This window comes from Peromyscus maniculatus, chromosome 2 (genome assembly GCF_049852395.1).
Source record: "Peromyscus maniculatus bairdii isolate BWxNUB_F1_BW_parent chromosome 2, HU_Pman_BW_mat_3.1, whole genome shotgun sequence".
NCBI lineage: Eukaryota > Metazoa > Chordata > Mammalia > Rodentia > Cricetidae > Peromyscus > Peromyscus maniculatus.
This window is the reverse complement of record NC_134853.1, coordinates 27,092,312-27,118,906: the sequence shown is the minus strand read 5'-3', so window position 1 is coordinate 27,118,906 and position 26,595 is coordinate 27,092,312. Positions and strand designations below refer to the sequence as shown.

General features: G+C 39.2%; 1 protein-coding gene across 2 annotated transcripts in view; it reads right to left on the bottom strand.

Moving 5' to 3' along the window:
• The window catches only part of Slc26a7 (solute carrier family 26 member 7), a 127,116-nt gene that overhangs the window by 46,782 nt on the left and 53,739 nt on the right, over positions 1-26,595 (bottom strand). For both annotated transcript variants that reach the window (XM_076563870.1, XM_006983277.3), the window contains exons 4-8: positions 25,938-26,102; positions 10,338-10,490; positions 6,335-6,417; positions 4,154-4,301; positions 2,033-2,146 (exon numbers count right to left, since the gene is read on the bottom strand). In XM_076563870.1, the coding sequence (XP_076419985.1) occupies positions 2,033-2,146; positions 4,154-4,301; positions 6,335-6,417; positions 10,338-10,490; positions 25,938-26,102 (663 nt within the window). The remainder of the gene's footprint in view (positions 1-2,032; positions 2,147-4,153; positions 4,302-6,334; positions 6,418-10,337; positions 10,491-25,937; positions 26,103-26,595) is intronic.

Sequence of the window (26,595 nt, the reverse complement as noted above, 5' to 3'; positions counted from 1 at the left end):
AAGTTAGAGCAGTTGAGTTACTGGTGCAAGACCAGCCACCTGTATGTGATGGCACCGGAAGGCAAGCCTAGCTTCTAGAACCTACTCAATATTTTTCGTTCATTGAGCCTAAATATGAAAATAACCAACCTAACGTAATCCATTTTTATAAGAGATCCTGAGGAAAATCTATAGAAGCCTAGACTGTTACAGGAAGGATTCATGAAAGTAAATGATCACAAACATTTAAGAGTAATTCACAAAAAAAGGTTTGTGCCAACCAAGAGACACTATGAACCTATATTTGAATGTGAGAAATCCAAGCTTACATAAGAATCTTGCTTCTTAAGTTATGGTTATTATTTGTTAAACTGTAATGTATTCAAAATTGATGGTTATGTGTCCCTCTGCTCTATGGTGTATAGTATCAGTCTTACTCACTACTTTATTATTTATCTATATTTATATTGGTACTTGCCCCCAAGATTGCAAATCTACACTTTTCTTATGCATTTTCTACAGCTTAAAAACTATATTAAATATAAGATAAACCTCTAATAAAAGTTTGAATTTTCACATAAAATAGGTTATGGATTCTCATTCAATTCTTATTTTATGCATGGATTGTTTAATAATGGTTAGTTGTTATTGTCAATTTCTTACGATATACATCAATTTTCTTGATTGGTCATTGGTTAAGAGTACAATCACTCTGAGTTTAAATCCAAGCTTTGCCATTCCCTAGGTCTATGACCAGGTATTGTATAGCAGTTTGCAGAGAAGCTCCTTAAGCCAGAAAATAAACAACTCAAAGTAACATCAGGAAGCTCCTGAACCTGACCAGATTTAGCAGGCCCCTCCCTTCCAAGAGTAAACAATAAGAGATGCAGAGAGTCAGCTGCGGACAAGCAAAGCTGCAAATACCCTGAGACCAGACCAGCTGCCTGGAAAAAGCAGAAACCAGTGAGCTAAGCTACTTGAAAAGGTTTAGACCAACAGAGGCATGTGGAAAGGACACTCTCCAACCTATTGAGCTGCCTGCAGACTGTGCAGTGTGTTCCCAACTACCAGCTTTTGTGAACTGTCATCCATGCTGGGGTGGGCTTTGGTGGTACATCGGTCTTTGAGTCATTTCTGCGCTTTTAAGTAATCCCTCACACATATTACTATATGCAACCCCAATAAAACTCATTAGTTCTCCAAGTTGGACTTTGTTGGCATCTGCACTGTGCATACATAGATCTGTTGTGGGATCCTTATCTGAGATGAATAGATGTGTGTGTGTTGGGTCTCCCTAGGAAAAGTTTTGTTACACAACACCTGGATCAATTACTTCAGCCACATTTCCCTCAACTTTCTCACACAGAAATGGAGAACAATTTTACAACTTTCAATGAGTTGCCTAAGAGACTGAGTCCATTTATATAAAAAATTAGACACATAATGCCTGACACATAATTCAATATTGTTTCCACCACCATCAGTACCATCGTCTCTATCATCATCATCATCATCATCATCACTCTGCCATTATGCAGCATAATGCCTAATATATCAGGCTCGCAAAAAAATGAATCCTTTTGAGTTCCAAATATTCACATATATAGAATGGTACTTTGGCACATTTGCTCATTGCTATATATGCAATGTTAGTGTCGAGAACTGATTCTGCGTAGACTTGATTATCTTTTATTTCAAGGAAGTAAGCAAATAGAAAAAAAAAGAAAGAAAAAGAAAAAGTCGAGACTGGTTAGGTTAACTGAGACACCACTAGATGGAGCCCCGGCTTCAAGATTGCTAATAATAGAGCTGCCATGGGTACAGAATTCAGCAGTTTGCTCCTTGAATCATTGAGCCTGTGGGAAAGTCATTAATGGGGAAAGATAAGAAAAAGAGGGGGAGAGAGAATGGGAAAGAGGGAGCAGGAGAGGGAGGGAGGGTTCCTAGAAGCTGCTTAGAAAATACAAATTAGCAGCATTTTCAAGGTACCTCTTCTAGTCTGAGAAGGGATGGTGGCCCCACAGCCCCTCTCTCCCTGCGGAACGGTTGTTACCTGTGTCCTTGCTCCTGTGCTGTACAGAGCAGCCGTCCTTCCCATGGCAGCAGCACTTGGGATACAGAAGAAAAATGAGGGGATCACATTGCTGAGGCCGTGGGCCAAAAATTCCTGCAAGATTAGTTATGAGAGAATAGAAATTTCTTTATCACAGTCTCCTTCTAGAGTCCCAGGTACAATTTGTCAAAGAATGAAGCTTGTTTATGCTCAGTTACTGTTCTTCTCATCAGTTGAGATGCAACAGTTTATAATAAAAATAGTCAATGTTCATTGACTGTTTGTAATCCTCCAAGACTATTCTGAGCACATCACTCTTTCAACTCTGACAACAAACTTGTGAGGAAATTCTATTTACTCATGATTTTCATCGTCCATGTCTATATTCTCAGTCACACCAGTCAGGTTCTGTTCCCACCCTTTCCTCACAACTTCTGCCTGACTAACTCCAATGACTCCTTCTTCCCTTACCTGGTATAAAGATGCATTTGCCACAGTTACTATTTCACCTTTCTTTTAAAAATCCCTTCCATTGGCTTCTTAGACCTCACACTCCAAGTTTCCCTCCAGCTCTCTGGCTGTCACTTCTCAGTTTCCTTTGTTATCTAACCAGTTGCCAATGTAGGACTATTCGTCTTGTGTATCTACATCTTAACTACACAGATATAAACGGACAACTTCGCATTTACATCTTCATCGTGGACTCCTCTCCTGAACTTCAGACTCCCATGTCCAACCTGTTATTTGGCATCCACATTTGATGGCTAATGAAAACTTGGTAACTGGTCTACAGGGCCCTCGAATCCCAATCACATCCTCCCATGTCTAGCTCCCAACTGTACAGCTATCTATGACTCTTCCCAGAAACTCCAGATGCAATCCAGTATGCATCCACATAGGCTTTTCCTCACCAGGGCCTGCTCCAGTCACCATGCTTCTACTGGATAAATGAAAACTCCTCCTAACACCCTGCCTGCCCCTATTGGCACCAGTTACTGTAAACAATCATCTCTGGCCTCGGAGAGATGTGGTTCTGACAAGAAAATATAGACAGCAAATAGACAGACTTAGACAGCAAGTAGAGAAGGGTGTAGAGAGGCCTGGATTTGAGGAGTTTGGTCAATAGAGGTCTTCCTATGAAGTGAGGATCTGAATGAGAAACTTGTACAGATGTGTGAGGGAGCAGGATTCACAGGAAATAGAACTGTGAGTGCAAAATTCCCCAGCCAGAATCCCGACTAGTGAGTTCAAAGAAGATACAGAAAGTGTGGCTAGGATATGTCATAAGAGACCAGATAAGAAATGGGATCTTGAAGACATACAGCCGTGTAAGTCATGGCAATGAGGTCTGTGATTTGAGCATGAAAGGAGGAAGGCCCTGAGAGTTTCTGAGTGGATGAAAACATTCATCAAAGCAGTTCATTATTTTATCCTTGGAACCTATAGCAGGGCTTAATATCCACATATCTGGAGAGAACTGAGGCGGATAACCTCAGCATGAGTTCTGTGTGCAGGTGGCAGTGTGCTTGTAGGTAGTACCCTGCAGCTTCTGTGCCGGCCCCCAGAGCAGTGTGGGGCCTTGCGGCGTGACAAAGATCCTGGGAGAAACAGATTCAGTAAACAAGTATGCACGCACTCTCAAGTATGCAGGAACAGGACTTCACACCCTGTAGTGTTGGTATATTAGTTATGTGTCATGAAATGACAAATATGCTTGGCGACTCTCCTAAAACCAAATAAAAGAACATGACGGTGTATGTTTCTAAAAATGTGTTTTAAGGGTCAATGAGATAACTCAGCAGGTGAAGGCACTTGCTACAAAACCTGATGATCTCATTCCATCCCAGGACTCACACAGTGAAGGAAAGAACTGAATTCTGGAGGCTGTCCTCTGACACACATGCAAATAAAAGGAGGGAATGAACAAATTAATGTATTATAAGCTGGGAACACTAGACTCTCAGTTTCCGGGAATGACTCGGAGACTCTACTGCTTTCTTCTGCCCATTCTTGCTACACATTAGAAAATTTGTATTTTCAAACATTTGACCTTTTCAGTATCTAAGCATCTACAGAGCAGTGAAACACACTGGCTAGAGAGGGGCTGGGGGCACACTCTACCTGGTTGTCATCAACTGAATATTTGAACTTCTTGGCAGATCCTTGAGCGAGGGACAGTGAGGCCACATAGCCTACAAGTGCAACTCCAAAAGCTTCAGTGAGCACTGCGGAGAGGATGTTCATGGGTGGAGCACGGGGTGGAGGAATCCTATGGAGAGGGAGACTGGATTGAAGCCACCAACCTTCCTGTCATTTCTGTTAACAACTTGCCATGAATTCCACTGCAGTATGTTTCTAAAGTTTACATGGAATACGTGAAACCTCCAAGGGAAAAACTAAGCATTCATTTCCGGAGAAGCCCTGTTATTTCACCATTATTTAGCAGAGAAGCAAAACTGTAGGAAACACCACAGGGAGAGCCCCGTGCATTTAGCTGACACTCACGCCAAGGGAATTCAGGTCATACCGCAGAAATTCTGACTTGACAAAAGTTTCTTGTAGGAAACAAAAGCATATCTGGGCCTTCGTTTCATTTGAACTTTTCCAAATATTTATTTGGCTGGCACTGGAGCTGGGTTTCCTCCCTTGAATGCTGCAGAGTTTCAGGCAAACACGAGCTTACTTTACTGTCGGCTAATCTCCAAATATGCCGTTGACTTCAGTAAGGTAATTACATTTTTAACTCAATCCTTTCATGAGACAGTTAATCATGGCTTACACAAACTAAAGAAAATATGTAGGAAGAGCTCATCTACTCTCTATTGCAAAATAGACCACACTTAACTTCATTTCAAAGAAGTCTTTAAAACATTTCTCAGATAATACCCAGCCATTATGTCTTATTGGCCCTTGAAAACCATGTGAGCCAAATGACCACTTATGTATCCCTTATCATTTTGGGAGACTTATCCCCCACACACATACCCAAAGAATCCCTATGGTAAAAATAAAAGAAAAGGGGGAAGTGATTTCATACTGGTTGGTATCTTACTATCTAGTGTGTGAGTAGAGGGTGGGCTCTTTCTCATTAACTGTTTCATTCAATTTTCCCCAACAACCCCAAATCAAGTTCACCGCAACCACTGTAGAGATGAGAAAATGTTTGGAGGAAGGTTACAAGGGGAACAGCTGAACTGGGCTTTGGTCTCTGCTCTTGTTTTTCAAAGCTGTGCATTTTTGCAATTTCTTAGGAGTGTTTCTGGAAAGGGAATTCAAGTAAGGGTGAACAAGGATAGATGGAAGACAGTCATGAATTTTTGTTACCCACTTACTAACCCTTATTCTCAAAACAGATTTTTATGAATACGCTTGCTAAGATACATATTATACAAAACTTGAAGAAATGGAACTCTTATTTCATTAAAGTTAAATGTAATTAATAACAACAGGACTGAAGAAAAACAATTAATTGGCTTTCAAAGGAAAGACAGGGAACCTTTAGGAAACTAGGGATGCTTGAGGAAACTCTCCTTTACCTGCATTTGCATAGGCCAGTAAACACAGGATTTCTTAAAAGTTTCTGAGAATTTTTCTATTATTTCTTTGTTTTAAGGGGGTGAAAAATAAAATATAGAAGACCCAACGACTCTTAACTTTGTCTCAAAATTTTTACACATCTGTGTTACACAGCCTAGAAGAAGGGACTAAGTCCTAAGGTGCCCATTTTTCTCTCCTTTTCAGGCTGTTTTTTGGAAGGACCTTTGTCCTTTCATGATGTTAAATATGGGAAACATTCTCTTGAAGCCTAGTGGAAAACTAGAGAGAGGTGGAGAGCCAGGCCAGTTCTACCTTGCCCTTCTCTATAACTCTCTACTCAAGCCCATGGGCTTCCAGTTCCACAGGATGCTTGCTTACATTTATCATAACTTAAGTGAAATAAAAATGACCACAAGAACATGTGTGGCTGAGGAATTAAGTTGGGCCAAGTCCAGAAAATTGCAAATTTAGCAACCTCCATTTTTTTTTCTAGCCATATCTTTGTAAATACTTTTGGAATCTTTTACTTGAAGCAATGCTGCATAAGACAATTACATGCTTATTTAATAACAGGTTAGCTTATAACCTAAAAAATTACTGTTTTTCTCCACATGTTGGTTTTGTCGTTTATAATAAAAATTAATTAGAATTTTGCCTCATACAGCCACAAAAAGAAATGAAATCCATACGTACCTAGGCCCAGGCCCTTTGAACACCAAAAACAAACACTCAGATAAAGACATATTAAAAGAAAGGCTACATTACCCATTTGGAATGTGTCCAACTACTTCTAATCCATATGTGTTTTCCATGTTGGTACAATAGCAAGCAAATGAGGCAGCAATGATCTGTGTGGTTCCATACAAAAAAAAAAAAAGAAAGACATACATATATGTGTGTGTATGCATTACTAGCTGGCTTTCAAATACCTAAGACCACTTAAAAATACACATTATATGTCCCATAATTACTATTTATTAATGAAATGCTAAGAGTTAAGCCAGAAGCGGGGTTGCATGTCTGTAATCCTAGCTGTCAGGATGCTGAGACATGAGGATCTCAAATTTGAGAGCAGCCTGGGCTATACAGTAGTTCCTGGGTCACAAAGAAAGAAAAAAGAAAAGAAAAGAAAAGAAAAATAGGGCCAAAGGTAAGGAGAAAATGATTAACAGGCACAGGGTGAACTTGGTTAGGAAGCATTAGCTTCTGAGGTCTTAGAACACAGTTCAATAAATATCCACCATTGATGATGATTAACTGTGTATTCTAAAATCTCTGATAAAAAGGACTTAGAATGTTCCAATACAAAAGAATGCAAAATAATCAAGCCAATGGCTATGCCAATGATTTTGATCTGATAATTAAACTGTAAACACAATGTCACACTGAACTAATTATTATGCACAGTCACCAATCATGTGTCAAGTACAATTCTAAAATATACTTCTAAAATTCAAGATGTCCCTCTGATTTTTCAAAGTACAGTATGTACAATCTCATGGTTTTTCCTCACATTCTCTTTGTACTCACCCAAGTATGTCCAGTTTTGAAAGGCACAAAATGTAGTGGTGGTGGTGGTGGTGGTGTGTGTGTGTGTTTGCACGTACTACATTTCAACCTACTTTTCTCTCATGATATGAAAGAATGCTTTGTGAGAACATTATACCTCTGTGAGAGCAACCTCTCGAGAGCATAAAGTACTGTTCAATATTCTTACTCTGCTAGTAGTAAATGCTGATTTACAGCCTCATTTTTTTTTTTAATTTGAGGCTTTATCTCCTTCATGAAGTAAAACATGCCAGTTCCCAGCCTGGTGGGACAAACGACTTTCAGATAGCCCTCAAGGAGATTCAGATAACTTATTTTGATGTTATTGAGATATTCAAGCAAGGTCACTTGCTCTGTCTACAATCATAGTCAGTGTGTCTATATGTGCATGCGCATTTGTGTTACATGTGTGCATACATATTTGCCTGTGTGGGGGCACACATGTTTGCATGTGTGAAAATGCACAAGGATTCTTGTACATGTAGAGGACCAAAGTTAATATTTTTCTGCTATTCCTCCTTATTCGTTGAGATGGGGTCTCTCAATCAAGCCCAGAGTTTCTCTATATGGCTAATCTGGACAGCCAGTTCATCCTGGGGATCCCCTATTACCATCTTCCAAGGCTGGAATTACAGGCGGTCTGATTTGCCTGGGTGGTACTTAGAAGAGTTCTGGGTATCTGAACGCTAGTCCTCACACTTTTGCACTTAACAGATGAACTAGCTCCTCAGCCCCACAATCATCTGTAAGCACATGCCAGAGCCAGGTCAGCCGCTGTCGTATTAGCGATGTCCCCGAGCATCTTCCACCCATTTTCACAGTCTTTCATCTCAGCTCTGGGACCTCCAGGTTGTCTAACCTGAGGCACTTTCTTTACATTATGTCAATTTCTGCTCCCTGAGAACGTAGCCTGGGCCTTTTAGGTAGAGATCTTAGGTTGATCTGAAAAGATGCTGACGATAGTTTATGTCAGTTCTTCTGATCTGTTACTACATCATTTCATGACTGTGTTGGGTTGTGGTCAAATTATATTTGAGATCCTAAATACAAATGGCAAAAAAAAACCTACTAAATTGGGCTACTAAAAGAATAATGATTGGAATAAAGTAAAAACTAGTTTTATCACCTAAAATGAACCTTGAGAAATCTTCTATAGACAAATAGAAATGAAACAATAAAAAACAGTATAAAAGGATTCATCTTCTTAAAATGGATACATCAATCATACACTTAAAGTACAAATTTCCCATAAGCATGGCCAGAGAAAAAGCATAACAAAATTATACCATCAAATAAGGATCATCTAACAATCAATGCTCAATACTAAGTAGTAGTCTTTGTAGTTATGTTCCTAACTATGCCTTCAGCTATGTTTAACTGAATTTACAAAAATTTCTAAAGCATCAAATGTGCCTAAAAAGTAAAATATTATTTTGGATTTAACAAAGAAAAGGCAAGAATAAACTATATAGATATTAATGTGATATAATAGTTATTTCTAAGTTACTGAAATGGTCATGGAGATAGCAAGCACCCTGCTTCCTTGCTGTATTTTGATAACATGATTCAGTTTCTTTATCCTGAGTTCACCAGTTCCTCTTTAGTATTTTGTTAGTATTATAGGTATATACAGGCCAGTGTGGCTCTTCGGCTCTTCAACATGGGCAGGAAGGGATTCTGCCCCAGTTGCTAAAGATAGTTCTAATCTGGCTCTTCTCCGACTGTCACATTCCCTATAAGTTGGAAGCTTTATTAAAAAAGAAGAAGAAGAAGGAGAAGAAGAAGAAGAAGAAGAAGAAGAAGAAGAAGAAGAAGAAGAAGAAGAAGAAGAAGAAGAAGAAGAAGAAGAAGAAGAAGAGGTGCCCAACTCAAATTCTACCCTTGTTTCTCTTCCATGCTGCAGACACTCAAGTATCTGTCATTCCCTGCCTATACAGCACCAGCCTGGTTGCGGCAGATCTTCCTTACCAGAGCGACCCAGGGAAGACCAAGGGGCAGTGATGGTGAGGTGGACATGTCCAAAACTTGACGGTGGTTCAGGGGTATCCACATGTGTATATAGGATACCTTAAGAGTGTGATGAAGCTGGCGGGGGAGAGATAAGGCAAGCCTAGAATGGATCTACTCATGTGGCCACGTTCTCTCAGACTCGCTGGAGTAGAATTCTCTGTTCTAACCTGCTCTCTAAGGTCATCACTGAGATACAGTAGTTGAGGTAAAAAATGAGTAACAACAACAACAACAAAAAAAAACAGAACCTGCTTTCTTTAACTTTATGTTCTCTGACTTTTAAGTATTTGGGCTTGCACTGGGGCTCTTACCAAGAGTCTTGAAAGTCCATGCCATCTCAAGAATATCTGTCATTTTAGAAATGATCCTTACCAATTTTTTAGAGAATGTCAGACTAGGTTAGGGACATGTCTCCCGAAGGTTATTTTCAAATTTTGATTTTATAAAACTTTTAATATAGCTTTCCAAGATACAGTGGACATTTCTGAACCTCTTCCAAAGTTTGGGGTAAGATCTTGCCATCAAAATTTTAATCAATGAAGTTATTTGGATACCATTTATAATATACATGAAAATCTAAGGACTATTTAAAGTTCATTAACGTAGACTGTGATCATGTCAATGTGATATTTTACTAAGTGCTCCTGGGAAAGTCTCTTAAAACTTCCATCTTTAGAAGCAAGATATGATGTATTTTTCCAGTCACAAACATATTTTGAAGAACCAGCCCTGGCCAGTGAAAATCCTGAGCATCTTTTCAGAGAGGTAAAATAAGTTCAGTAACAGGAAAATCAACAAACGTTCCAATCATTAATGAGTATTTGCCAGATAATAGTTTAATATGTGTCACAGAAGTGTCATGGCAATAGCACAGGGTGTCATATTTTATTATTTTGCATAAGATCATACCCAATATCATTGGAGACTCACTCTTAGATATGTCTCTTATAAGATCTCAGGCAATGTGTCCTCTTATTTTTACAAAAATTGAAAGCATATGAGAAATGCTGTGTAAATTGAAAACATATGTCCTTCCTTTTTAAAATTATTGACTCAAAATGTTTCTTACATTAATGTATATCCATGCAAATTAGTCTTTCATTAATGAGACGCAGGAATGGCTGTGGGTTACTGTAGAACATATAGTGAGCATCTGCAGACTTTACCCTCGCCCCTGAAAACAACTAAGTGTTGTTGATTGCATACTTACCAAAACCAAGTCGACGGGAAGAACAACTTTGATTTTTCTTTTAAACTGTTCATTCAGTTCTTTAACGAGAACAAGGACAACGATGCTCAGCAAGGATAAGAGCAGAGCTTCTAGCTGAATAGACTTGATGTTCTCAAAAACATATGCGTAAATCTACAGGAATGAGAAAGGAGCAAAGTCAGGACTGCCCACAAAACCCTGAGTACAAACCTGGACCTAAATAAACTCCATGGTGCTTTACTAAAAACCCCTAATGACTGGAAGATGCAAAGATAGGGAGAAGAATAAGTGCTGGAAGAGAAAGCTATGTTTTCATGCATAAAATTCTCTTGTCCTTCATTCTTCCATCAAACTCAGGTCAACTACGTACGACACTAATAGAGAGAACGAATCCCCTGGCTCCTTCCTTGGCATGTGAATGAGCAAAGAGACCCCCACCTTTTGAATCCCACCACTCTCCCAAATTTAACAGGAAAACACACACACACACACACACACACACACACGTCAAGAGCTGGTATTTAATTGACATCAGACACTTGGCTTATTATAATCTGTTACCATGTTCTCAGCTACTCTGCATTTGTTTGTTTATCACCACATATGTATGACAGTGCTAGGCCAACAATGGTGAACAATTTAGAAACAGCCTTAACATTCACAGACTTCACCATACAATGTAGGGACTGCTGCTAAATTAACCAATTAGTACAACATTATGGTAATAACATGGTTTGGATACCTGAAATATATGACTGAATGTATGAACAATGAGGGCAGCCCTTCCAAAACCAGTAAACGGGAACAGAACAGGCAACAGATAGGAAGAGGTGGGGGAAGGAGTCTGTGGAAATATTTTGCATTAAGGTCACATTTATAAAACTCAGAGCCTAGACTATGATTAAAGTAGTGCATGACTTCTGAAAACGCATGGTCAAGAAACCAGTACATTGGGAGAATCAGTCTCCGGAGATGGCTCTCTCTGATGGCTCAGAATTCCATAGCTCAGAACCCACATTCAAAAGCCTGAGCAATGACATGTGTCTATGAGCTACGCATTGGAAAGGCAGACAGGAAGATCTCGGGAGCATGCTGGACAGCCAGCCTAGACATGCCTCTAAGCTCCAGATTCAGTGAGAGACCCTGTCTCAAACAATAAGGCGGAGATCAATTATCAATTGAAGAAGACACCCTGGTACTGATCTTTGCCCTCCAGATGCCTGTGCACCCACGAGAGAGAGAGAGAGAGAGAGAGAGAGAGAGAGAGAGAGAGAGAGAGAGAGAGAGAGATATGCTACCATCAAACAATTTGTGACTATGAAGAAAGTATAATAATAACACATTAATATTTGACACTCACTGCTGTTAATCTCGGCAGAAAATAAATTTATATAAAGTCAAGGAAAAGAATAAAATTTAAATCTGCATAAAGTTGAGAGCTTGCATTTATTCAACTAAATGTCAAAAACATTTAGCTCAATAATTTAGTTTTGTGGGTACTTGCTTACCTGCCAGGTTGACTTGAGTTAAGACACATATTTTAAGGAATTCTAAATTATGTGTGAAGGAGAAAAAAATAACTAATTTAAATCTAACCTTTGCTCTATATAAACATTTGATATTAAGCAACCTCATTTGAATATTGCCTTTTAATTTGATTTTGCGTGTATATAGACTAATGTTGATCCTCCCCCTTCTTGGCCATACCTGAATTGTACATATTGAGCATGGTCACTAACTTTCTAATAATCCTGACAAAGAAACTATAGTGAAGCTTCACTGGGTGAAAACAACTCAAGCAATATCAGGTTGTCCAAACTGCACTTTAACTTACAGAGAAAATAATAATAATAATTAATAATAATAACAACAACAACAAACAACCATCCATGTGTAATCAGATACATTCATTTAGAAATACATCACAGAACACGGAACAGGTAGTTTTGCTTGGTACTGCTCATACCACTATACCTATTCAGTGCCATTTGGAAGATTTTCAGCACTGCACTATCATTGGTACATGAGATGCAAATAATACTTTTCCTATCTGTTACTACACATTGTGGATGAAAGTTGTTCACAGCATCCCTACAAGTGAAGAAACAATCCATTTTTCTTATTTACCTACAACTCAAAGCCCAAGATAGAAATGCAGTCAGGAGGCTGTAGAGATGGCTCAGTGAGCACCAACTGGTCTTCCAGAGGACCTATGATTGATTCCAAGCACCCACATGGCAGGTGACAACTGTACCTCCAGTTTCAGAGGATCCAGTACCCTCTTCTGGCCTATGCAGGCACTGCAGGTGAATGGTGCACACTTATACACTCAGGCAAAACACTCATACACACAAAATCAAAATTGAATTAATTTTAAAAAATCAGAAGTATAACGTTTTCCTCAGTGCGATATATTCCAATGAGTATGGGCATAAGCAGAGTGTCAAGAAATTCTCTCAAAATACAAGTCTCTGTCCAGTGGTTTGAGGATAAGTGAGAATATTATTCGAGATTATCTGTCCAAAAGAGCCAATCATCCAAATGTCTTAAAGCACTTATATTATTCTTTATGCCTTTTGCCCATGAGCCTTTAATCCCAGCACTCGGGAGGCAGAGGCAGGCGGATCTTTGTGAGTTCGAGGCCAGCCTGGGCTACCAAGTGAGTTCCAGGAAAGGCGCAAAGCTACACAGAGAAACCCTGTCTCGAAAAACCAAAAAAAAAAAAAAAAAAAAAAAAAAAAAAAAAAAAAGTATGCCATGACAATGAAGCTCCCAATCCATACCAGATTTTTATGTAATGTGCATTTTGAGAACATATGGTTGCAGTAATACAAATGACCACCCCAGAATGAAAGGAATGAGAGCCCCCCTCGGGGATTTTATTGTCTGTCTGGATTAAACTACAGCTCGTCAAACAAAGCATGTCTTACAAGATGCTCCAGAAGAGCACGGGGGGGGGGGGGGGGGGGGGGTTGGGTGGGCAAAGACTCATTAAAACAAGAACACAGAGCATAATAGGAGAACAGGCTGGGAGGAGTCCTAATGACTGTCATGTGAACCCACTGAGAGAAGTCACAATCTAAATCAGCTTATGGAATATGGGTAGCACATGCGGATGCTGCAGAGCTGGAGGTAAGGGTGGGCACAGGCATTTCTATATGATCACCTAATAGTGCTCTAGGTATCCTAAACACATGGTGAGCTTCTTTTTCCTATACGTCTGGTTGTCTCGATATGCTGGTACGCACTCTCTACACGAGTTAAAAATTCCTGAAGGGATCATCATTGACTTCTCAGAGTTCAGAGAAGCAACAGCAATGCTGTACAGATGAATAACCAAGTTTGTTAGAACTGACTGATCAACTTAATAAATTAGTTCAGCGCTTCTGAGACTATGACACTAGTTTGTTATAAGACATAAAATGGAAATCCATATATACGTAAACAAATCCATTTTGAGACAGCTCAGAGAGTGAAAATTACTTATTCACTGCATATACATTGCTACATTTAATTTATTTAGATGTGAGGTTTTTATGAAACACTACATAGGTACTTTTTACACTCACGTTTTTAGCTGAGTTGGCCATTTTTTCTATGTTTGTCTATTTTTACAGTGATGGATTCTCAACTCCTTGAATAGCATTTGAAAGAAAGTAACACTGCCGAGTGAATTAACATTCTGTTCTAATATAGCAAAAGTAACAATATGCCTCTGGATGGGAGAGAGCAGAACATGACTAAGACTCTGAAAGAGGAAAGGCTGGATCCTGTATAAATGCCTTCTTTTCTCACTGTGGAAGCTTGGGCTAAGCCTCTGAGGTGGGTCTGTAGTTATGGCTGCATCCACTCCTGCTTACTGAGGTTCTATTTTGTGGGAGGCAATGAGATAAGTATTAGTTACTACCACCGAAAATTCCAAGTAATCTATCTTTGGTGTGGTCGATCTGATATAAATGATCAAATACTTAGTACATAAAATTGTATAAGAATGAAGTAAACTGAAGGCAGAAAAAGCTCATAGTATTAGCTAACTAAAAAGCAAAAGGCCTCCCTGAAATCACACCCATTCAGTTGTTTTTCGCTGCACAGTAATGACTGAGGCTCTAAGACCTGCATTGAGGCACACTCATGCAGGAAGAAAATTCCAGAATGTCCACTTACAAAGCTTCATGACACAAAGAGAAATATCTCACATACTTAGAAAATATTAACAGGTGTTAAATACATAATGGTCTGTTTTTTCAATACTCAGTTAACTATAAATACCAGTCACCCAAACGTCTCTCCTTCTCTAGTATCCTGGTTACTACAATAAAACATAGATGAGGAAAAATTAGTTACAATATCTTAGAGTATGAGGACAACATTGATAAGTATTCATTAGTAATTCTGGACTACCTACAAGGGGATCACACAGAACACTTGAATAAATTATTTCCATGAAAAATGAAACACATAAAACCTTCAGTATCATTTTTTCTGCCTGTGCCACCTCTGTACTCTGTCATGAAAAAGGTTGCATTTCACTAGGGAAACAGGAGAGTATCAGTATAACCAGAACGTTTTGCTACACGTCAGCATTCTATTTTAATAGTAGGTACAAACTAATAACTCTGGCTCTATGGGTCTTAATTTTAAATATATGATTTTGAGTTAGTCATCAACCACAAGGCCAGGACTTTTTCCAGAGGGAAAAAATGCCAACATTCACACATGCTTATTACATGTGCAAACTGTAGTCAGAAATTGCATTTGACCTGATCTGTGTACAAATCCATGTTTGAAAATATGGACGTTCCCTACATTTTGGGAAGAACGTCTTCTGAAGCAGGACTCATTGAACCATTTTGATCATGTAGCTGCCATGGTCTCACAATGAATCCAGTTTCCTGAAGAATCTGTCTGGTTGAACACTGCCACAGCTGGTAATGGTCTGCACATCTGCAGGATACGTCTTGGAGGCAAAGTGCAAGAGTTGAGGGAAAGAAGCAGAAAATTTTTGACTTTCCCTTAAAAGGATTTTAAGAAAAGAACTATTCTGTCTGCCCCTCCATCATGTCAAGCTTTATCAGTGGATGATGGGTCTCTCTCAGCTCTCTGTCTTTCCCTTGAAAGTCATGCTTTCAGAACAGAGGTATATGACTACCTGAAGCACACATTCCTTCCCAGCCACCTTATCAGACCACTTCCGTCAAGCAGTGACCATTTTTTCTTTTCTAATACTGCGTGAGATTCTTGCTTGTCAGTTTGTATTTGTATCCATCCACTCGACTTCACATCCTCCCTCATGGAGAACAAGGACAGGATCTATCAGCTGCATCGTTAATGCTTATGGACCTGTCAACAAAAGTTGTTGACTATATCTATTCAAGCAGTTCTTTAATCAAGGGTGAATGCTGCTTTCTTCATCACTTTATGGAAGTCTGAAAAAAATATTTCCAGATTGTTGCATTCTTACTTAAAGCAACAATCATACCATTCCAGTGCATTTACCCATGAGCTTCAGCTGCCCCAACATGATCCTCCACCACAGTTGTGTTCAACCTGATGATATTTGAATCCAAGCTCCTGGTAAGTCCTCATATCCCCAAAGCCATCTTTCATCATTCTCAAACAAATGTTTAAACAAGTTCCCCTGTGTCTAAGATTTGGATGTCTCCTATCAACCTTGCCTACATACCACTACATTATTAAATATTTTAAGATCAGCACTGATAAGCTTCTTATAATTCCTTCCCCCAAAGTAGTGAACTCAAATACCAAAAGAAAAGAGAAAAATATTGAATATCCGTCTCAGCTTACATTTTCATTAGTACAAACAAAGGACAGAAAAACAACATTCTATATATTTTTACATAAATTTCAGATTAACAATTGTATCTCATGCTGGGAACAAATCCATTTGCTCTTGCTTCAAGGGATAAGTGAAGTCTCAGGCCAGAATGGGAAGCATGGTATGTCAAGCAGCTAGAAACAACATGGGCACACAAAATTCTCTTGAACCAAACATTCAGCCAAGCATACCATGACCCACGTGGCACTCAGCCATCCCTTGTTTAGAAAAATAAGCTTAATTTGAGTTACTTGAGCACTGGGTTTTGTGGTGGTGCATTTTTCAGTGAACTGTGGAGGGTGGAAGGCGCTTAGCTCAAGATGGTTGAGTTGCAAAAATATTTGCTGTCTGATTGAGAATTTGCAAGTAACCTTTGTTGTAAATATCCATGTAATTGCTCCATATTCCATTTTCTATCCTCTGCACTACTGATTAAATCATGCTGAAGATGAACATTCTGTTTCTCTCTCTTTCAACTTTCAACTTGTTCTGTCTTTTTTTTTTGTATATTGGTATTCATGCAGTTCACAACAGAAACGTCACAATATCTGCAGAGAAAATGGGGGCCCTTCATAAGCCACCAAAGTGTATTCTTGATTTGAAGTCCCAGAGGACCTATGTCTTTAAAGTAGATTTGTTCTCCAAATATAAACTTCATTTGAACATACTTAGTTGTGATCTCATTCTCTATAAAAGAAAATGTTTTGTTGGCTCTGATTTCCTGATTCCACTTTATTAACATTCTTGGGTTTTGCTTTTGCAGTCTGTGGACAGCAAACCAGAGAAGCGCTGTGCTTGTACTTCAGGGTATAGATACACACAAAACTGTTTTCTATTTTAGAAAGTCTGCATTTCTAATGCTGGAAATAAAAACTTCCAAGAAGGGTCAGTAGAAATATTGCCAAGTTTGCCTTCTCTCCTGAGTTTAATGCACAGAACTGTGCATAATCGTTTAGAACAGTGCTCACATGAAGCCAGGCCAGCAGAATGAACTTTGCCAAATTTCTCATAGGCTGCTGAAGGCTCAACACTGGCGCCTTCTCAAGGAAATCCACATGTGCAAATATGAACAAGGAATTTCTGTCATTTTTATTATGCCCTTTGGGGAAAACACCCTTTCTAAGTAAGACATACTTCATCATCTCTCAGTTTTTAAAAAGTATTTTTTTTCATTCTAAAGAATTAATGTTTTCTGTTATGTGTTTGGAAAGCCAACTAACATATGAGTCAAATACCTGACTCTGCAGAATGATGAGGATAGAGCACTTTAATTGTTGAACCTGAACTCCAAGACAGAGTGACTTCTAACATGACTATTTCAGTTTAATCTAAAATATATTAAAGTATAGCACATAATTTACTAGGTGTCATTATAATTGTCAAGGAGATTTGGGGCAGAATTAACAGAAAATTATAAATAAAATTTAAAATACAGACTTCCTCAAGTCTCATGATGAGCTCTCATTAAAAGCAGAAATATTTATTTTCAAGGTTTATAAATTTTCAGTTCATTGTGATTTTTAAACTGCAAAGAGAACTATGGATTTATTTTATTGTTTCATCTTGTGCATCTGACTGAAAGTCTTTTAGGGAGAAGTATTAGTATTTATTACTTAATCAGAAGTGTGAAGAATCTAGACTTTTTATATCTATTCATCACCAGTAACAAGACAGTGACTGGTATTTATTGAATAGCTATGTTCTAGCATTTTTTTTCCAATTAGCCCCTCAGAGTATAATTGTCACCAGTTAACAAAACTGACAGTAGATCATTTGTTCAGTCCCTAGTTGTACCTATGATCTGAATCTGGGTTTCTTGAATTCTAACATTCAAACCCCATTGTCACTTCTATGGAAAAAAATAAAACACTAATTAGTTACCTGGTCCTAATAAAATCACAAAAACTAAAAGGTAACTCAGAACAAAAGTTAATATTTTACCCTCCAAATAGCTGAAGAATGTATTACAATGTTCTTCAAAGTCACTACAAAATAACTACATTTACTCATGAAAGAAAGTTTCCTATGAAGTACAATGTAGGTAGAAATTTGAACAAAGAGAAATTTGGCCAAATTAGACCATTGTATCAATTCTATTTAAAACTATGGAGGTGTGATGGCTAATCAGGGTTGTCAACTTCACTGCACCTATCTGAAATCAATAAAAACCCAAGCAGCTGGACACACCTGTGAAGGATTGTCTTGATTGTATCACTTGAGTAGAAAAGACCCCCACTTAATCTGTCCACACCTTCTGGTTGCCAGTCAACACAAAAAGTCAAGGAAGAAGGAAGTTTTTGCTTTTTCCCTGCTTACCCTCACTCTGGCTGTCAAGCTCATCTATCCTGATGCTGAGGCATTCCTTTACTGGTATAGGAGCCTGCTTCTTCAGGATTCCAATATAGATTGAACACCAGCTAAGATATCCAGCCTCATGGATTGAACAACTACTGGATTATTGGCCTTTTGGTTGTTGGACTAGCTGGACTACAACCTGTAAGTGACTATATTAAATCGTGTGTGTGTGTGTGTGTGTGTGTGTGTGTGTGTGTGTGTGTGTGTATGTACTGTGGCGGCATGAAAAAAATGACCCCCAAAGGGAGAGGCACTATTAGAGACATGACTTTGTTGGAGTAGGTGTGGCTTTGTTGGAGGAACTGTGCTCCTATGGGGGTAGGCTTTGAGGTCTCCTATGTCAAGCTACACTCAGAGTGACTCAGATCACTTCCTGTTTTCTGCAGATCAAAATGTAGAACACTCAGCTCCTTCTCTAACAGCTGCCTACATGCCACCATGTCCCACCATGATGATAATGGACTAAACCTCCAAAACTGCATACCACTTCAATTAAATTTTTTCCTTGATAAGACTTGCCATAGTCATAGTGTCTCTTCCCAGCAATAGAAACCCTAAGACATGTTTACATAATTCATATATATATTCATTCTATCAGTTCTGTTCCTCGGAAGAATCCTAACATAGAGGGTATGAGAGTTATTCTAAAAGCTTCTTATAAATATGGGTACTCTTTAACTTGTGGGTGGTCATTTGAGTAGCAAATAAGATTTATGAACCTCTGCTCCCATAAACAAACTTGTTAACAACTTGCAGCTACAAGTCAAAGAGTGGCCAAGGGTATTTAGCTAGAATTTGTGTTGTGCCAGCTCCCTACTACTGTAACAAACATCTGAGACAGTCACCTTATGGATAGAAAAGGTTTCTCTCAGCTCATAGTTTCAGAGGTTTCAGTCCATATTCATTTGGCCCCTTTGCTTCCCAGTCTGTAGCAAAGGCAACAGGTTATGGCAGGGGCAAAGCTTCTCATTTAGTGGCCTGGGAGAAAAAGATAAACTAGCATCCTTCCACTAGTCTCCACTTCTTAGAGATCCTACTATTTTCCATAAAGGCTAGGGTACAAGCCTTCATGTTAAATCTATCCCCTTGAGACACATTTCACATCCAAACTGTAGCAATGTCTACCCCTCAAAACAACTGGAAGTCCTTTCTATAATCCAAGAGAGAAAAACTAACCCTATACCACTTCATGGATATGACTTAAGTCATCTGCTAAAAGTGTTCCACTGAGGTGAGTACATTTTCAAGCCCAGAGAAGCCAATGAACAGAGATGCTACCAGTTCAACTTAGATAACAGACCTTTCTTTATTGCACAGAGCAGCATTCCTAAGGAAGGAGGCATTGAGGAGACCATTGTTGTACACATCAGAAAATATCTACTGCAGGCCAAAAGAGCAGAACAAAAGGAGAAAACTGTTCCCTCTCAAAACTGATGGTAGAGCACTTGCTCAGCTATGTTCATATCAGCATTGTTTGTAATAGCCAAAACCTGGAAACAACCTAGATGCCCTTCAACTGAAGAATGGATAAATAAATTGTGGCACATATACACAATGGAATACTACTCAGCAGAGAAAAACAATGACATCATGAGGTTTGTAGGCAAATGGATGGATCTAGAAAAAATCATCCTGAGTGAGGTAACCCAGACTCAGAAAGACAAATATGGTATGTACTCACTCATAGGAGGATACTAGATGTGGAACAAGGATGACTGGACTGCTACTCACATCACTAGGGAGGCTACCTGGAAAACAGGACCCCAAGAAAGACACAAGGATTGCCCAATGATGGAGAAATGGCTGAGATCTACATGAACAACCTGGACATGAGTGGGAGCAATGAAGGGCGGTGGGTCGACGAAAGAGAGCCTGTGGGAGCGGGAGATCCCAGCTGGATCAAGAACAGAGAGGGAGAACAAGGAATAGGAGACCATGGTAAATGAAGACCACATGAGAAAAGGAAGAAACAAAGTGCTAAAGTGGCCCACAGAAATCCACAAAGATACCCCCCCCCCAAAAGACTGCTGGCACTGGCCGAGAGACAGCCGGGACTGACCTACTCTGGTGATGGGATGGCCAAACACCGTAAGGGGAAGTGCTGTGGGATGGTCTGTATGTCAAATCTGTTGCTCTGATTGGTCAATAAATAAAACACTGAATTGCCAGTGGCCAGGCAGGAAGTAGGTGGGATAAGGAGAGAGGAGAATTCTGGGAAGCAGAAGGCTGAGGCAGAGAGACACTGCCAGCTGCCGCCATGACCAGCAGCATGTGAAGACACCAGTAAGCCACCAGCCACATGGCAAGGTATAGATTTATGGAAATGGGTTAATTTAAGCTATAAGAACAGTTAGCAAGAAGCCTGCCACGGCCATGCAGTTTGTAAGCAATATATATAAGTCTCTGTGTTTACTTGGTTGGGTCTGAGCGGCTGTGGGACTGGCAGGTGACAAAGATTTGTCCTGAGTATGGGCAAGGCAGGAAAACTCTAGCTACAAATGGCACCCAACGAGTTGGCAAGAGTTTCCACCTAAAACCTGAGAAAAGATTCTAAAATGTAACTAAAAATAGCTTCCTAATTGTCTCTCAAATGAGCAGCAGCTGCTGGTTTGAGTTACTGGCGGGTTCCTGGCGTGTGTGCTTGACCTGCAGTATGGCGGGAATGAGGCCTCTGCAAGTGGCACATTAAGCTGCGTGGTGGATTTAGCCTTTGCTAGTACAAAACAAAAAAAGAGGTTTCTGGGCTACACGCTGCTTTGATAAAAGCATAGACCCACTATTTCTGAGAATTGATGGCTCCCAGAGCTGGTGGAAAACGTACCACCGCCATGTTGGGAAGCTGAAGTGGGCAGAGCCAGCAGCCACAGTGCCTTTTCAGTCTTAAAAGGCTGCAGTTTAAAGCAATAGGCTCAAAGTAATATAAAACATAAGCCACATAAAGATGGCTACCACACAGAGACTCTGGATTATGTTCTCTTTGATATTCGTAACTGAAGAAAAACATTTGATTACAAAAGCTGTTGAGTTATGCCAAAATATATATTTTAAAGGTACCTTGACTTCAATATTTGGATGTAAGGATATGTTGCTTTGGAAAGCAGGCTCTGTTTTTGTTTCTACAGAAAGCCAGAGGCTGTGGATTTGTTCCAGATTAAGATACATCAGGTTTGACCAGCCAAGACCACCTAAAAGGTCTCTGATGACACCATGGCCCAGATGATCCAATATCCAGAATCGTTTCAAGGCAACTGGCTCAGACAATACAGCCTCGTGGACTACTCCATGCCCCATAGGATACAGTGCCCCCCTCCAGCAGGAAGTAGTAAGAGAAGCTATGCCCAAATTCCCAAATATACCAAGCTGGCTTTGGAGGTATGTAAAAGTTAAAACCTTCCTTTAAAAAAAAAAAGAGGGGAAGTGCTGCGGGATGGTCTGTATGTCAAATCTGTTGCTCTGATTGGTCAATAAATAAAACACTGATTGGCCAGTGGCCAGGCAGGAAGTAGGTGGGATAAGGAGAGAGGAAAATTCTAGGAAGCAGAAGGCTGAGGCAGAGAGACACTGCCAGCTGCCGCCATGACCAGCAGCATGTGAAGACACCAGTAAGCCACCAGCCACATGGCAAGGTATAGATTTATGGAAATGGGTTAATTTAAGCTATAAGAACAGTTAGCAAGAAGCCTGCCACGGCCATACAGTTTGTAAGCAATATAAGTCTCTGTGTTTACTTGGTTGGGTCTGAGCGGCTGTGGGACTGGCAGGTAACAAAGATTTGTCCTGAGTGTGGGCAAGGCAGGAAAACTCTAGCTACACAGGGGCACTTGGATCAATCTGGGTGGAGGGGACTGGACCTGCCTGGACTGAGTCTATCAGGTCGATCTCAGTCCTCGGGGGAGGCCTTGCTCTGGAGGAGATGAGAATGGGGGATGGACTGGGGGGAAGGGGAGGTGGGCAGGAAGGGAATCTGTGGCTGTTATGTAGAACTGAATAGTATTGTAAAATAAAATAAAATAAAATAAAATAATAATTAAAAAAAACTGATGGTAAAGACCAAGGCTACTGGAATGAATTAGAGGACATATAAGCTAAACTTGACTTTTGAAAATGAAAACCAATGTCCCCGACTATTGGGATCTGTGACAATCTCATTATGCAAGCTTATAAAAATTCTATATGTTAATTTATGTGACAGGGTATATGTAAGTAGTGTGTTCATTTTCTCTCCATAGCCTAAGTAGCTTTCAAACAGGATGTAAGAGTTCTGAAAATCGAGAAGGAAGCAGTCAAAAAATGAAAAACCTTAAATTATGTTCATTGACTTTCCTCCAAGTGCTTTGACCAGATGGCCAAGGCCTTGAATTATTTCATCTCCTCTGCACTGTAACACTGAGGTCAGACCTCGTCTTTCAGGTACAGCTTAAATAATCAGGAGCAAGTTCAAATTTACATCCTGATCATCAGATTCTCTCAACTGAACAATGCTAAAACTCATTTTCCCTCAACTGAACTACGCTAAAACTCATTTTCACCTATCCCAGTAAAATTATCCATTGTGAATGGCTTAATTTTCAACTTATACTCGACTTACTACATTTTCTTATTTTAGACAGAGTCATACTATGCATTATGGGTTGATTGGTAATTCACTATGTAGCTCAAGCTAGCTAGTAATTCACTATACATTCCAGGCTGGCCTCAAACTCACATTGTTTCCTTTCCTTAGCCTCTTGAGGGCTGAGATTATTAGTTTGTGTCATTTCTGTCTTGAATCACTACCATTTTTGACACAGAAGCATTAGCACACTGACCAAGAACAATGAACCATCACTTCCAAAGAACCTAAGAGCACAGGATCCTCTGACTTAGAGCAGCAAGAGTAACATTTTTTAAAAAATTTCCATCAGAACAAAGCCTTGCATCTTCCAGTAGCTGAGTAATGCGAATTTAAAATCTGCAAACTAAGCATGCATCTAAATCTGATTCAGTTTCAGTGTGAGATCTTACAAAAGATCTTCAAAGGCCTCACAGTGTTTGATCTAGATAAGATAAAGTAACCTGCAGTTCACCTCACAAGAAAAAAAAAATGAGAGAAGGGAATCATATACATAATATTTCAGGGAGCATGTCCATACAGTAACTAATGAGCAGGGTAGGATATTATTCCCAAGTCAGTGTGGCCTTTTTTTTTTTTTTTAAACACACTCCTGAAAACAAAGAGGATCATTTGTATACATGGATATGGCCAAACAGGGCCCAGTTCTAACCCATGTGTGTTCCCAGGCAGGTCAAGGCAGAATCTTCTCCAATTTTGTTCCATCCTGCAGACTGGGCGTCACCAAAGGTCTTAACTCTCAGCCAGTCATGTGACGGCTTACAGCTACTTTAGTCTGTTTTTGTTTGAGTTGGAGCATGGAATTATGTTGCTTCCAGGCGACGTTCCAGTTTTCTTGTTTTGATTTTAAGCTTTCTTTGCAATGAATGAATCACTGAGCCAGATATTACCTAAGCAACAAAATTTCAGAACCAACTTGCAGCACCATACCACCAATACTGTGTCTTCATTACTATTTACCACTGAAGCAGATGGGACATTAATACAACTGATACTTTTTACCCAAATACCAATCTGGTAATTTTTAAATTGCATAACATTTGTTCCATTTTGTATTTATTTGTGTGTTTGGTCATTTCTGTTTGACATACTAATAGTAGAGCTTCAGGAGGGCAAGGATTCAGATCCTCTTCTCTTTAGTGCTGAGCACATGTCCCAAACACTACGTGTGTGTGTGTGTGTGTGTGTGTGTGTGTGTGTGTGCGCGTGTATGTGTGTGTGTATATATATATATATGTATATGTATATACATATATATATATATATATATATTAAGGGGAATTCCTGCATATCTCATATTCTCACACTTAAAAAATAGTGCTTTTATTAACTCTTTGAGAATTCCATATGTGCATTCACTGTATTCAGAATCTTTTATTTCTGAGATTATACTATAATTACTACATCTCTCCTTTTCCTATCTACCTATGGCCCAGCTATCCCACTTCTTGACATATGCCCAAAAGACTTGGGAACCTACTCCACAGATATTTGGTACTGTTTAAAAACAATAATAACCAGGCTTGGCAATGATAAAGTCGGAGTAAAATATCAATATGTTGAATTTCCAGATAGCAATTTGGTAAAAATATTACACCATTTCGATACAGTAGTTCCAAAACTTGACATCTGTATTAAATAACCAATCACAGGCTTAGGAGATGGCTCATAATTAAAGTGTTTGCCATGCAAGCATGAAGACTGACGTTCAGACCCTTAAACAGTGCAACTGCCATGTAGGCAAGGGGCCTGACTGTAATTCCACTGTTTAGAAGACAGGGATTTCCAGAGCAAACTGGGGAGCTAAATTAGCCATGTTCATGGACACTGGGTCCAGTAGATGCCCTGTCCAGATGAATAAAGTAGAGAGAAAGTGAGCAAAACTACCTAAGTCAGCCTCAGCCTTCACATACATGTCCCCACACATGTGTGCCCACATACATGAGAACACACATACTCGTGAGAAAAGAGGAGGAAAAGGCAATAATGTAATGCAATGATATGCAAATGAAGTGAATCCCTGCTGCAGACTAGAAAATTGAGGTATACCAGTAATAACCTCCAAAACAGAAATGAGACCAGTAAGTTATTGTAGCTCCATATATCTGTTGCTATTTAAACAATTCGCTTCAAGATTAAGGGTGACACACTCTTGCTATAGAACATTAATATTACCTAGCATACAGCAATGCATAAAATTAAGTAAAGTGAAGTTTGTTATGAAATTCATTACTTGAATATTTTGTTGTTGTTGTTGCTGTTACAAAGTTCAAACTGAATGCAAAGTCCTAAGCAGTCATTGGTTTTAGTCTCCAAAGAAAGCAGGAGCAATGGAATGCTATTGCAGAAATATGTTGAAACTGGTCACTCTCAAGTTCAGACGGCTTTTAATAGTTGATTGTCTGCTACTGGGCTCCAGCCACCAATACCAACCACACCTCTGTTTTGATCCCTACTGGAGTTCACAATTCTGAGAGTATGCGGTTGTTAGTGGATCAAAAGCCCAGTAGATGGATTTCATTAGAACTTGGCAATAGATCTGACTCACAAAAACAGCCACTTTTTCTCATCAGTCACCAACTCAGTTATTCACTATAAGGAATGATTTCTAAAATCAGTAGATTGTACTCATTAAACTAGTTTCATACACTAATTAATAGGATGTAAAACATCCTATTTTTTGTTTAAACTCAAGTTTCTGTGGCACAGAAAAAATATTCAGAACTTTAATAAGCTAAATTCAACTTTGTGAAACATGCACACAAATTTTACAAACAGAGACATTTGGAAAACTTACATAAAAGAATCCCAGTGGTCCAGATATATATGGCATTTTTATTCCCAAGAGATACTTGACTTGTGAAGTCACAACATGGGTGGCGGCCCCCGTGGTCATCGCGCTGATCACAGGCTCTGTAACTAGGAACGTGGTACTGCCCAGCTGCAGCACAAACATAACCACCTAAAAGGACAGAAGAGAGTTGGGCATCACATTCAGGTGACATCCTCAAGGTTCCTAAAGACATGAATGTCAGACACATTTTTGTTTTATAGATGCACAGTGAACTGGATAATGGGTTTCTTTACTTTGATGGATTCAGTATTTGTGTGTTTTTGAGAGTATTACAAGGTTATGAAGGGTCCTGAATTTTACTAAGTACAGTATACATGGTTTCATTAAAATTAACCAATAGTTTTCTTTCTGAATGTTGACCATTCTTTTTCTTTTCCTAATTGTGCTGCTGGGAATCCAGTCATCAATGTTGACCAGGTTTGTGTGTTAATTCCTACTGGAATCCTCAATACTGAAAGAACACAATGAAACATTCTGTTGTTTAACTGTGCTGCAAAATTAGAAAAATGGTTTCCTTAAAAGCTGAAGAGAAAGATATGTTAGATTGAACATGTGAATCTCTGTGGAAGAAAAATCAAATTTGCATTAACATAACAATTTG